Source organism: Rhincodon typus, chromosome 26, assembly GCF_021869965.1.
Source record: "Rhincodon typus isolate 14 chromosome 26, sRhiTyp1.1, whole genome shotgun sequence".
NCBI lineage: Eukaryota > Metazoa > Chordata > Chondrichthyes > Orectolobiformes > Rhincodontidae > Rhincodon > Rhincodon typus.
In genome coordinates this window covers 4,494,606-4,507,754 of record NC_063357.1, presented here as the reverse complement: position 1 = coordinate 4,507,754, position 13,149 = coordinate 4,494,606, and the positions used below count along the sequence as shown (strand labels likewise).

General features: G+C 40.1%; 1 protein-coding gene across 3 annotated transcripts in view; it reads right to left on the bottom strand.

Annotated features, from left to right (window-relative positions):
• The window catches only part of LOC109916784 (T-box transcription factor TBX4), a 141,560-nt gene that overhangs the window by 39,967 nt on the left and 88,444 nt on the right, over nucleotides 1-13,149 (bottom strand). For all 3 annotated transcript variants that reach the window (XM_048612675.1, XM_048612677.1, XM_048612676.1), the window contains exons 4-5: nucleotides 8,516-8,635; nucleotides 7,173-7,320 (exon numbers count right to left, since the gene is read on the bottom strand). In XM_048612675.1, coding sequence (XP_048468632.1) covers nucleotides 7,173-7,320; nucleotides 8,516-8,635 — 268 coding nt within the window. The remainder of the gene's footprint in view (nucleotides 1-7,172; nucleotides 7,321-8,515; nucleotides 8,636-13,149) is intronic.

Sequence of the window (13,149 nt, the reverse complement as noted above, 5' to 3'; positions counted from 1 at the left end):
AACGGGCACCATTTTTATCCAAATAATCATGCAACGCCCTCTTGAACGCCTCAATGGCACTTGTCTCCAGCACCTTTCCAGGCAGAATCTGAACCGGATTCCTTGCAACATCACCATCGTATGTAATTCTAAGCAGATATCATGACCCTTTATCCTCTCCACCTCCAAGAATGGCTACACTCTTCTTGTAGTAGCACTTGTCTCCATTCATGCCTCAACCCAATTGTTGCTGAAACCCTAATCTTCCTCGATTAAAAATCTACGTCTAACCAAGCTTTTATTCAATTGTCTTTACCTTTCTCCGTGTAACTCATAGAATCCCTACAGCATGGGGACAGGCCTGTCGGTCCAACAAGCCCACACTGATGCTCAACGCATCCCACCCAGACCCTTTTCCCCTATAACCCAGCTTATCTACACATCCCTGAACACTATGGGCAATTTAGCATGGCCAATCCACCTAACCTGCACGTCTTTGGACTGTGGGAGGAAATCAGAGCACCCAGAAGAAACCCATTCAGACACGTGGAGAATGTGCAAACTCCACACAGACAGTCGCCCGAGGGTGGAATTGAACTCAGGTTCCTGGCACTATGAGGCAACAATGCTAACCACTGTGCCACCGTGCTGGCCATTTGTCTAACATGTAACACCAAAGCATCTTGGAGTGTTTTCCTACACTGAATATGCAAATTGATGTTGTTAGTCTGACTTTCATTTCATCCCACTTCACAATGGACAGAAGAATCCTTAACCACGAATAGCCCTGTATCTGGAATTTCTCCCAAAATCTCTTAACTCTGCTATCTCCCTCCCCATTGCTAAAGCGCCTCAAAAACCTTAACATACTTTACGTCACTGTCCAGCTGTCCTCCTACAAGGCAGTTTAAAAGTCACTGTATCAATCTAAGCCATTATATGAAAGCACCCTATTAAATTTCAATGTAAATTGGAAGACTGAACATTTGATCAGCCAAATTTTCACATAAGTGCTAACCTTGCTACAAATGCTGATTCTTGTGTGCACCATTTTTATACAGACATTAACCAACTTCACAGAAAAAAGGGCACACTCAGGAATGTAAGTATAGTATGAACTTTGCTAATTGACAGTTCTGCTTTCCATGTTATCCATAAACTATAATTAGCAGCATATTTGTTCACCTATAAACAATGTAAGTTCTGACAAGTATTTTTCTTTAAAGTACATTCAGTAATGATTCATTTTTATGCTGCCTGAAAGCTGTGAGGATAAAGAACCAAACCCGGGATTAGTGACCCCACAAACTAGTAGCCAATGCCACTAATGGTGCACACCATGGGTATTTAGTAAATGCTTTTTAATGGATAAGAGGACATGTTATTGTATCAATTGTTATTCTTTGTCACAATGAGGCCTGGCCTGGATGACAGAGTACTGTCTGCTGTCACCCTCGGTCCTAAATTCCTTTATCGTTTGGAAATGAGGCAAGTGATTCTGACAATGGGAGTAAGTTTGTGCCTGAAGTTTGAAGACCTATTGAGCTTGAATTTGAGAAGATACAATGAGCTAGGCTTTCAGGTTTCCCTTGTGTCAGACTGCTGTTTGCTTATGTCACAGCAAAAAGTAATTTCTCTAGTGAAACTCTTTTCCAGTATTTTACAGTTAATTAAGTACACTAGTTTATTTTTTAAAAATCCTCCAATTGTTCTCTTCCTTACACCCAGTTTGTATCTCTAAGAGTTTCAGATGAGTTCAGGTTTACAGAAGGTGGAAACTAGAAAGCCAATCACAGAGCACTGGGACAGTTTTAGTTTCAAATTTCCAGCATCCACCATCCAAAAGTATTTTCTTTTTGTGTTGGATTATCTTGGTTTGGAGGCATTGCTTTGGAACTTTATTGTGGTGTTTCCTATGCTGAGTATTCTGACAACTTGCAATTTTAATACAATTTCTGAATAAATTGCCAGCTGATACAGCATTGAAGGAGGCCAGTTAGTGATTGTATCATGAATCCTACAATATCTACACTTTCCCTATTTTATCCACCAAAGTCTATGTCTGAGATGCATGTTTGTGGGGATGTGGAGACAGATATTTCAGTTTGGTTTATGTACAACAGAGGAGCATTCGGTGAGGTTCAATTCTAAATCCTAATATTTGAATCATTGTTTAATGCTGACCAGAATTATAATGAAAAGATAAAATTTGTTGTATTATAGAATTTTTTTTTCCTATCATTGTTTGCCATTCACCTAAATTTCCAATGGAAGAGAAGTGAGGTATTTTGATTTACTATCTATATTCTGCTGTACACCAGTACCCTTTGATGTATAGTGAGTATTTCCTCAAATTTTGCAGCAAGCAAAAGTTGAAGAATTTTGTTTATTGAATTAACTGAATTTAAATTCTCCAACAGCTTTGGTGGGATTTATATTTCATAAATCATTTGACTAAACCTCAGGATTGCCAACCAGTGACAAAATTATGATATGACCTCAGGGGTGTTATTAATTCCTTGCATTGGTAGCTGAGACCCGTCTTCTACCATAAGGTCAGAAGTGGCGACGTTCAGTGATAATTGCACTATGATCAGCTCTATTTACAACTCCTCAGATACTGTAACAGTCTATGGCCAAATGCAGGAAGATCTGACAATATCCAGGTTTCAACTGACAAGTGACAAGTAATAAATGTCACACGAGTGCAAGGCAATGGCCATCCCCATCAAAAGAGAATCTAGCCATTGCCCCATGACATTCAATGGCATCATTATCACTGACACCCCCATTATCAACAGCCTGTACAATTGACGAGAAACTGAACTAGACCAATCAGTATAAATACCATGGTTACAAGAGCAGGTCAGAGGACAGGAATCCTGCAGAGAGTAAACTACCTCCTTACTCCCCCAAGCCTGTTCACCACAAGGCACAAGTCAGGAGCGTGATGGAATACACTCCACTTGCCTGGGTGACTGCAGCTCTAACAAAATTCAATAAGTTTGACACCATCCAGGACAAAGCAGCCTACTATGGCACATATCCACTCCCCACCAGCAACATATAGGCAGCAGTGCATACTATCTACAAGATGTGCTGCAGAAATTCACCAAGGCTCCCTAGACAGAACATTCTAAACCCAAGACCATTACAGTCTAGAAGGACAAGGGCAGCAGGAAAACGGGAACACCACCTCCTGAAAGTTCCCCTCCAAGCCACTCACCATCTTGTCTTGGAAATATATCACCATTTCTTCAGTGTCACTGGGTCAAAAGCCTGGAAAGTCCTCCCTAACAGCATTGTGAGTCTACCTACATCACATGGACTGTAGCAGTTTGAGAATGCAGCTCACCACCACCTTGCTAAGGGCAACTAGGGATGGGCAATAAATGCTGGCCCAGCCTGCGATGCCCACGCCCCATGAATGAGTAAGCTAGTTCAACTCAATATTGTGAACACAAAAAAGGCTGAAATTCTACAGATATACTAAGGCAGTGCATATTGGTAAGAATGCAGTCTCTTGTGAAATATTTAATCTAAGCTATATATTTGGGTAATCTTAAAAGATCCATGGCAGTTGTAGGAGATGAGCAAAGACTGCTGACATTCTCACTATCGTCGATACAATGCTATTGGGTCAAATTAACTGATTATCTGTCTCCTTTCTGTTTGTGGGACCTTGCCTACTGCAAAATTACTGACATATTTCCCTACACATGTGGTGCTTCTACTTGAAAAGTGATTCACTGACTGTGAAGGTCTTTGCACGTATGCAATCACAGAATTATCCTTTAAATCTGTCACTTTGAAATGGGGCTGTGTTATATCAGTGTGCAAATACTTCAAATGCTCATTTCAAGTTCCTTCAGCAGCTATTTTAACAAAACATGCAACTGTTTCAAAAAAAATGGCCAAATGCATTATTACAGAATCACAGAATACTATTATGCAGAGGAGGCTATTTAGCCCATCATGCGTGCACCAGCTTTTCAAATGAGCATCATTATTTAGTGCCAATCTCCTGCGTTCTCCCCACACCGTCGCATTTTTTTTAAATCTAAATTATCATCCAATATCCTTTTCAATGCCTCAATTGAATCTGCCTCCGCCACATTTCCAGGCAGTGATTTCCAGACCCTAACTACTCGCTAGGTGAAAATGTTTTTTCTCACGTTACCATTGATTCTTTTGCAAATCACTCTAAATCTGTGCCCTGTCATTCTTGTTCCTTTCACACGTGGGAACAGTTTCTCCCTATCTACCCTCCCAGCCTGTTGGTTTCAAAAAGATCTAACAGATCTCAGTTTTCTTTTCAAGGAGAACAGTCCCAGCTTCTTCAATCTCTCCTTATCACTGAAGTTTCTCATTCCTGGAATCATTCTTGTAAATTGCTTTGGCACTCTCTCCAATATATTCAATCCTTCATATAATGTGATACCTACAATTGTACACATTTTCCAGCTGAAGTCTAACAAGGGTCCTATATAAGTTCAACGTCACCTCCTTTCTCTTGTAATCTATCCTCCTCTTAATAAAACTGAGGATTCTACATGCTTTACTAATTGCTATCTTCACCTGTCCTGCCATTTCAATGATCTGTGACCAAATGTATGAAATAAAGCAATTTTGTTCAATCATATTAAATGCTTGTTAACTAATATAACATTGCATAATTTAATGATCCATTTGTCATGATCCAATTACCTGGGCTGTTCATTTATCTGCTTAAACTCAGTGAAGTGTTAGAAATTAGAATCTCTTTTAAAACTGAATTATTCAAATATTCCATATTTAGCATTTCCTGTGTAGCATGAGACTTCTTTTAACTGTGTTACAGTAGTAACTTGCCTTCTACAAACCATAGACAAATCTGTAGCAAATAAAAGTAAGGGTCTCAAGGATCAGACGTCATGATGTTCCACTGAAATGAAGAGAAAGATTTATCAAAAATGCACCAGCTCATTATCAATGCAGTGTTCAGGAGAATAGGAATGTTGTAGTCTCACATTCAATAACAACTGACCTTAAAATGGACTTGGGCAAGGGAGAACGGTTATCCTGATATTGTCATTGGCTGAAAGGGTCCAGACAGTGACTGATGCAGTGTCAATTGCCAGCCCCCAAAATAAGGAATACCGGCAGTGGGGGAGTTAGGAAATGAGAGTAGGAGGGAGAATCCTGGGCAACAAGCCATCATCTTCCAGAGTGAAGACCAGGAATTTGAGGGAAGAGTGAAGACAGTTACCACCCAAAGACTGTGAAACATCAGGGATGGTCGCAGCATCTGTCCAAAATGTAGGGGCCCAGTGTATCTGCTTCTCAATTCCACAGAACAGCTTTGAATCAGTATTCTCATCTGTCCCTGGTTGTATATTTCCTTCCTTTCTCCAATTGAATACTGCATCATATCTAACTGCTGCTTCTTAATAAACTCAATAAACTTTTGAAAATTTGCTTACAAATGGTCAACTGCCTGTATGAGGTACCCTAACTATGATCACAACCATCCCCCCACCAACAAAATCTAACAGAGGTCTGCCCCAATAGTTTTTGCACCAACACTCAATGTTGAACATTGAGAATATTGAGAAATAATTTTGTAAGCAGTAATAAAAAACTAACATCATATCCTGATGCTATTATAGTTATGATTCTTTAAATGTACTCTTCACAGGAGTACGAAGTGCTGGAAAGATGATGGAACCTAGGTATGAAACAGCTGATGCTGTAGGTTAGCAATATTTGATCTATTCAGAATGCAGAGTCTCATTGGCGCAGTCGAGTTTGGAGAGATGCATAAAATTAATACATTGATGGGCTTTACAGCTGAGACCTTGTTTCTACATTCAAAACAAAATAATTCCACTAGATCTGACTACTCTAATGTACTTCTAGCCAATGTCCCATAGTTTACTCTCTATAAACTGAAGGCTTCCAAAACCCTCCTACATATGTCATAACTAACAACAAGTCTTGTTCACCCATCTCTCCTCTGCTCTTTGACCTACATTTGGTCCCAGTTAAGCAATATCTTAATTTTAAAAGACTCATTGTTATTAACAAATTCCTCCATGGTCTCATGTTCCTATCTCTGGGCTTTTCTGCAGCCCCATAACCCAATGAGACAGCTAGCCTTCTTGAATTTTGGTCACTCGATCACTGGCATCTCTCCACCCATTTCTCCATCTGTGCTGTCAGCTGACAAGCTCTGAGCTCTGGAATAACCTCTCTCCACCTCTCCAACTCTCTGCTATCTCTCTTTATCTTACTTTTTGATGCTTGTTAAAATCCAACCAGCTTAGCCATCTGTTCTAAAATTCATTTCATTGGTTCAGTACCAAATTTGCTTGAAAATGCTCCTATCAACCACCTTGGAACATTTTACAATATTAAAGGTGCTATTTAAATAGAACTTGTTGCTGTTATGCATGTGTAATCTCTTGTGAGAAGTATCAGTCTTGGCTGAATGGGTAAGATTCTCATTTCTGAGTCAGAAGCCCAAGGCTCAGTCAGTGCCATGCCAGGAAGTTAAGCACAAGGTTTAGACTGACAATCACAGCAGAGTACTGGGGGAGCACTTCACTATCAGAGCTGCCATTTTTTGGATGTTAAACCAAGGACCCATCTGCCCTCCCAAGTGACCTGTAAAGATCTCATGAAGCTACTTTGGGGATGTTCAGAAGAGATCTCCTCCCTCTCCTGGGCCAATACCTATTCCTCACCCAACATCCCTAAAACAGATTGTCTGGGCAACATCCTATTACCGTCAATGGGATTTTGCTGTGTGTAAGTTGTTTGTTCATTTCCCTACATTACAGCAGTGGCAACATCTCAGCATTACCTTGTTGCTTGTAAAGAGCATTAGGATGTCTTGAAGTTCTAAAGGTATTACATAACTGCAAGTATTTCCTTCTTGTAGACATGCCTTGTCATCTAGAGTTAACAAGTTAATCATTGTCTTACACAGCTTGTAACAAAAGCTGAAAGCTGTCACCCATCCCATGGACTGGTCACTGTTTTGCCAATCAATTTCTTTGTGGGAAATTGCTAGCAAATGCAAAGTATCACTTACAGTAGCTTGAAATGAAATTGACAGTCACGCTTCACCGTGTTGACTTTTCATTTGAACATGAATGCCAGCAGTGAAGAATTGGTGAGCAGTAAATATCTCTGTCTGTTTGCTCACTCACATGTCCAAATGGATCCAGGTGATTGTTGGTCAGTTTCAGTTTCTGAAAAGAGACAAGTTGCCGCATCCAGTGTGCTCCTGTTGCTGGTGAATCTGGATGTACGTACAGCCTCCCAGGCATGGCAGGCTCTGCTTTTCCAGCCACCATCCTAGAACAAAATGAGGAATGGTCAAACACCCCGAATCTATAGGTTATATTGTGCCCTGTACATAAAGTAGAAGGGGAAGGTCTGTAAGCAAAAGAAAATTCACTCATATTTTATTCACATATACAGCAGCATATATTCTTTCATGGGATGGAGTATGGACACCATTTATTGCCAATTCCTAATTGCCCCAGAGAGGTAGTGGTGAGCTGCCACTTCATCCTGTGGGGTGTAACTAACCCCAGAGTACAATTTGAAAGGGAGTTCCAGTGATCCAGTGACAGTAAAGGAATTACGTTATAGTTCCAAGTCAAAATGGTATGGTGGATTTTTGCAAGTGCTGGTGTTTCATTTCTCCGCTCCCCTTGACCTTCCAAGTGGTAGAAGTGTGTGTGGATTTGGAAGATTCTGTTGGAGGAGCCTTGTTGAGTTGTTACACAGTACACACTGCTGTCACCCTGTTTTGATGGGGGCAGGGGGGGAAGTCAATGTTTAAGGTAGTGGAAGGGTTGCCAATTAAGTTGGTTGCTTTGTCCTCGATGGTGTTTAAACTCATTGTTGGAGCTGCACCCTTCTAGAACTTGTGTTCAGTGATCAGCGTTTTGAGTCAGAATGTAGCTAAGTTCACAGGGTCAGTTTTAGCCTGACCTATTCAACAGGAAACTGACCTGTATAACGAAGACAATTAATTCCAGATCAATTTTCTGCCAGGATGGTTAAATTAGGATTATTCCCCACACTTATAGCAGAGACTAAGATTGAGAAACTAGGATTAATCTAATCACAGTAAAAGATGATTAGGTGGAGATTTAATAGAGGAGTTCAAAATTATTTTGATAGATTGGATAGGGATAACCTGTTTCCATTGACAGGAGGGTCAGTAATCAAATAAGATGGATTTTAGAAAATTTGCTAATAAAGCTTGCCTGGGTGGTGAATGAGGAGAGTCCTTTATAGTGAGTTGTTGTGATCAGATACATACTGAAATGGTACTGGGAGATGATCCAGTCATAACTTTCAAAAGGGATTTGGGAAATACTTTGAAAAGAATAAACTTGCAGGGCAATGGAGAAAGAACAGAGCAATAGGACTTTGATTGAATCGTTCTTTCGGAGAGAGGCCCAGACTCAATGGGTCTCTGGCCTCCTTCCTTGCTTTAAGTTTCCTTATTTCTAAGAGCAACTTTTCAAACACTCACCACTTGTTGTCACAAAACTTATAACGATGGTCATCAGCAGGCACAATGTCAATCAGCAGAATGTACTTTGTCTTGGGATTCATCCCTGTAACTTTCACCTTGAAACTTGGAAACATCCGCCTATAGGAAGAATCAGAAAGAGGCACGTTACAAAGTGATACCAAGGCAGCAAATACTTACTCCATTGCACAAAAACCCCCTTCTTCGAATTTCTCAAAGCATTCACCACATAGACTATAACAGTTCATTAAGGCAGCTCACCATCAGCATGTTCACAAAGGCAAATAAGGATGGGCAATAAATGCCAGAAATTAATACCAGGGCAATAAATGGACAAGAGTAAAACTTACAAAGTTTAAATATGAAGACAGGTTGCACAGTCCAATCCCAAACTGACTTTAATTTAGAAGATGAAGGGGTAAATTACTTGAGAGATTTATGATGATTAAAGGAGTTGCGGGGTAGATACAGAACGATTTATTCGAGTGGGGGTATCTAGAACAAAAGGGCATAGCATTAAATTTCAAGTTAGACTATTCAGAGATAATGTCAAGAAACCTTTGTATATGAGTGAATTCTAGAATTGTCTTCTCAAAAACAGTAGAAGCTAGATGAAATGATATTTTCAAAACTGAAATCATTCGATTGTGTTGGACTAGGGTATTACAAGTTCTGTGATGATGACAAGTAAATGGAGTTAAAGTACAGTTCACCAATGACATAACTGAAAGGTTTGAGGGCTGAATGGCTGGCTCGTTTCCCTTTTATCTACTTAGATGAAGTTAGATATTTTCTAACCAACCTGTTCAGAGACAATACAACACATCTCTGAAGCAGGTGGGACTGAAACCCAGGCCTCCCACAATTAGTTCTGAGCCCATGAGAAGATAGGTATGAAAGATGAGGTATTCTAGGTTCGGTCATGCCTCGTATATGCATGCAGAAGTTACAAACTTCAAAACTGTCTTGTTTTCAAAAGAAAACAACAGCTTTTAAGATGACTGGCAACACATCATGTGATTTCAGCAATAACAGCTCAGGTGAATCAGAAACTCAGTCAAATACCTCATTAAAATAAGAACCATCCCAAACACTTGTGACAAATTCTGACGTTAAGGTTGAACTCTTGATTGTAGACCAGCGGGACTATGATAAACCGACTAATTCTGCCTCATCATGGAGAATAGCAACATTGCAACTCCATGACTGTTAGACAAATATGAAGTGAGTACCATCAATCTTTTATTTTACAGAGCTTGTTCCTCATCTCAAACACAAAGACCCTGGCTGTCTTGAAAACCTAGGAGTATGAAAGGCTACAGCACAGGATGTGTGAGTTTAGCCCATTACCTTACCTATACGAAGACTTTGGACGAGTAACACAATGAAAGCAGCCATGTTTGGATCTGTTCAGCTTAGGAAAAATACATCACAGAAAGCAATTACCATCTGAAACATCCCCAAAATGCCATCAAAATAGATTCAAGCCCATTATGTAGCCAAAGTAAATCAGCTACACAGTGAAAGTGGGAGAAGGTTTCTACTCTACCCTGTTCCAACATCATGGCTTCTTAGCTGAAAGCCAAACTCATGGCAACTGCAAGAAACTTTGCAGTTTATTGAGAATTCTCCTGATATATGCTTCAGTTAAAGCATAATTCAACTAGGAAACTACAGGCCTTCTCTGAAAGATTGAAATCATTACAACCTGTAATTTTCTTTTCTTTCCATCTGTATCAATTCTTTGTAGCTGCAATAGCATTTTTGAGATGCCTTATTAAGTCCTCTGGGGCAAGCTTGTTATAATAAATAACCTTCTTTAATTTTAAATTCACAACATCTGTCATTGGAAATGATTCAAATTGGACCAAGTCATCCTGAGGGTAATAAACTACAGACTCCACACACAGAAAGACATTCTGATTATAGACAATAATAAAACACCAAACCTTATTTGTGACCTGTCCTAAGATAAAATTTGATACAGTTTCAGTAATGTTTAAAATCTTACACGCACTTGTGATTATCCAGTGAGGGCAGGGGTCAGATTTGGGTGTGTTTCACCCTATAATTGATCAGCCAATCGCTCCCTGGGTTCAAGCCCATAATAGTTGATTCAATTAGTTGTCATGGGCAGAAATCACCCCTAATAAAAGTCACGGCCTTCGACAACAAGAAGCGTAAAGTAACTGCACATGGGAAAGAGGATTCGCATTTAAATAGTGTTTTGCTCAACCTTCGTACATTTCAAAGTAGTTTTCATTGTTGCAATGTTGGAAATGTGAAAGGCAATTTGCATATAATAAGCTCCTACAAACAGCAATGACTAGCTAATTTGTTGTATTGGTAATGGTTATGAGATAACTATTGGCCAGGACACTCAGGGGAACTCTTTCTATTCTTCTCCAGAGTAGTGCCTTGGAGTTTTTATTCCAACAAGACGTCAGGTTAACAATTCACCCAAAAGTCTGCAACTTCAGAGTCTGCACTCCTACATTCCTAGTACTGGAAAATTAAACAGAGATTTAATGATTGGGATCATGAATCTACAACTTTCTGCCTGTTTGGAGCAGAAGACTTTGCCACAAAGCCTCTGCAAATTCAGGGCTGGGTGATTAAAGGGATCAGAAGAGAATAAGACACAAATAGATGTTGAAACTTTGCAGTGAAATGGACAACAAGGAACAGAGAAAGCACAGAAAGGAAGGGGGACGAGAGGCTGTGAGTGGGGCTAGTTAATGAGATGTATGACCAGGGACAGCGTCATACTGACTAGGATTTATGACACCGGGCTTCTGGAAAATAATTTGTTGCTCAACCCACATGCCTGAAGTTAGCAGCTAAAGTAGCCTGGCCTTATAAATTTTAAGTGCTTTTTTAATGGCAATAAAAAGAGTCGAGGCATGTGAAATTCATATTGTTGACATATCTGGACATTTTTAAGTGGGTTCACAGAGAACTCAAGTAGCAGAATTATAGTCGGCTGAAGTAGCTGAAAGGAACAGAGCTTTTCCAGAGTGGAAATGCTTGTTGAGCTTTGGAAGGAGTGCAGACTGCCCAGCTTACCTGCCGATCTCTGGTTTTCATTTTGTGTAATTTTATTAACATCCTTGTCAGGCTTTTAACTGTCTTTGTCCGACTTAGAACTTTCTAGACCCTGGCAGCGAATGTGATGCAGTTGAAAAGAGTCAGTTTATACTTAGAGAATTCAATTAATAAAAATGTTTTATGTGTGTTTTTAAAAACCCCCTTCATTTCTTCTTCTCAATGTAATTCCACAGGACAGTTGATTATTTTGATAAGGAGTTTGCTGTATGACAGCACTACAGAGATAAGTTGCTTTCAAATGTTTTCTTAACATTAAGCTTGTCTTGTATTCCATTTCAATCCCCACCCCTCCAGAGCATCATTCCTGATGGCTCACATGCCATGTACTGCAGTTAAAGTCAGATACTTGTGAGAAAATGTTGCCTGGTTTTTCACCTTGTCATTGGCTAGTCACAAATATCACATGCACCCGTTTCCATCCGGGACAATTATTTTACCCAATTTTGAAAGGAACAGATGACTTTGGACCTTTGGCCCCACCACTGCAATTTTTCTCATCTGATTTGTGGATCCTTACAGACTATTTGGTAAAGAGTGATCATTATGATTAGTCAATAAATCCACTATACAGTATCATGTACCACAGTGGAAAGCAATGGCCTAATGGTATTATCCCGAGACCTAGTTAATGTTCTGGGGGCCTGGGTTCAAATCCCACCATGGCTGATGATGGAATTTGAATCCAAATTTTAAAAATCTGGAATTAGGAGTCTAAATGATGACCATGAATCCATTGCTAATTATTGGGAAAATTCATCTGGTTCACTCATGTCCTTTAGGGAAGGACACTGCCCATCCTTACTGGTCTGGCCCACATGTGACTCCAGTCCCACAGCAATGTGGTTGACTCTTGATTGCCCTTAAAATTAGGGATGGGTAATAAATGTTGGCCTAGCCAGTGATGTCCACATCTGTGAATGAATATTAAAAAAAAGTGGTAGTGCCCCTACCTCCAATTCCTACTGAAGCAATGTCCATGTCCAAATGCAGAAAGACCTGAACAATATCCAGGCTTGGGCTGACAAGTGGCAAGGAACATTTGCACCACACAATTCCCAGTCAATCACCATCTCCAACAAGAGAGAATCTAAACATCCCTTCTTGATATTCAACGGAATTACCATCACTGTATCCCCACATCCTATGGGTTACCATTGACCAGAAACTGAACTAGACTAGCCATATAAATGCTTTTGCTACAAGAATAGGCCAGAGGCTAGGATTCCTGCAGCAAATAGCTCAGCTCCTGGATGCCCAAAGTCTGTCCACCATCTACAAGGCACAAGTCAGGAGTGTGATGGAACTCCACTTGCTTTGATGAGTGCAGCTCTAATCACATTCAAGTAGCTTGACACCATCCAGGACAAAGCAGCCCACTTGAATGGCACCACATCAACAAATATTCACTCCCTCACTCCTTAGCAGCAATATACACCATCTACAAGATGCACTGCAGAAATTGCACTGTAGGTTAGATGAAGGTCTAGTGGTATTATCAGTAGACTGTTAATCCAGGAACCCAGCTA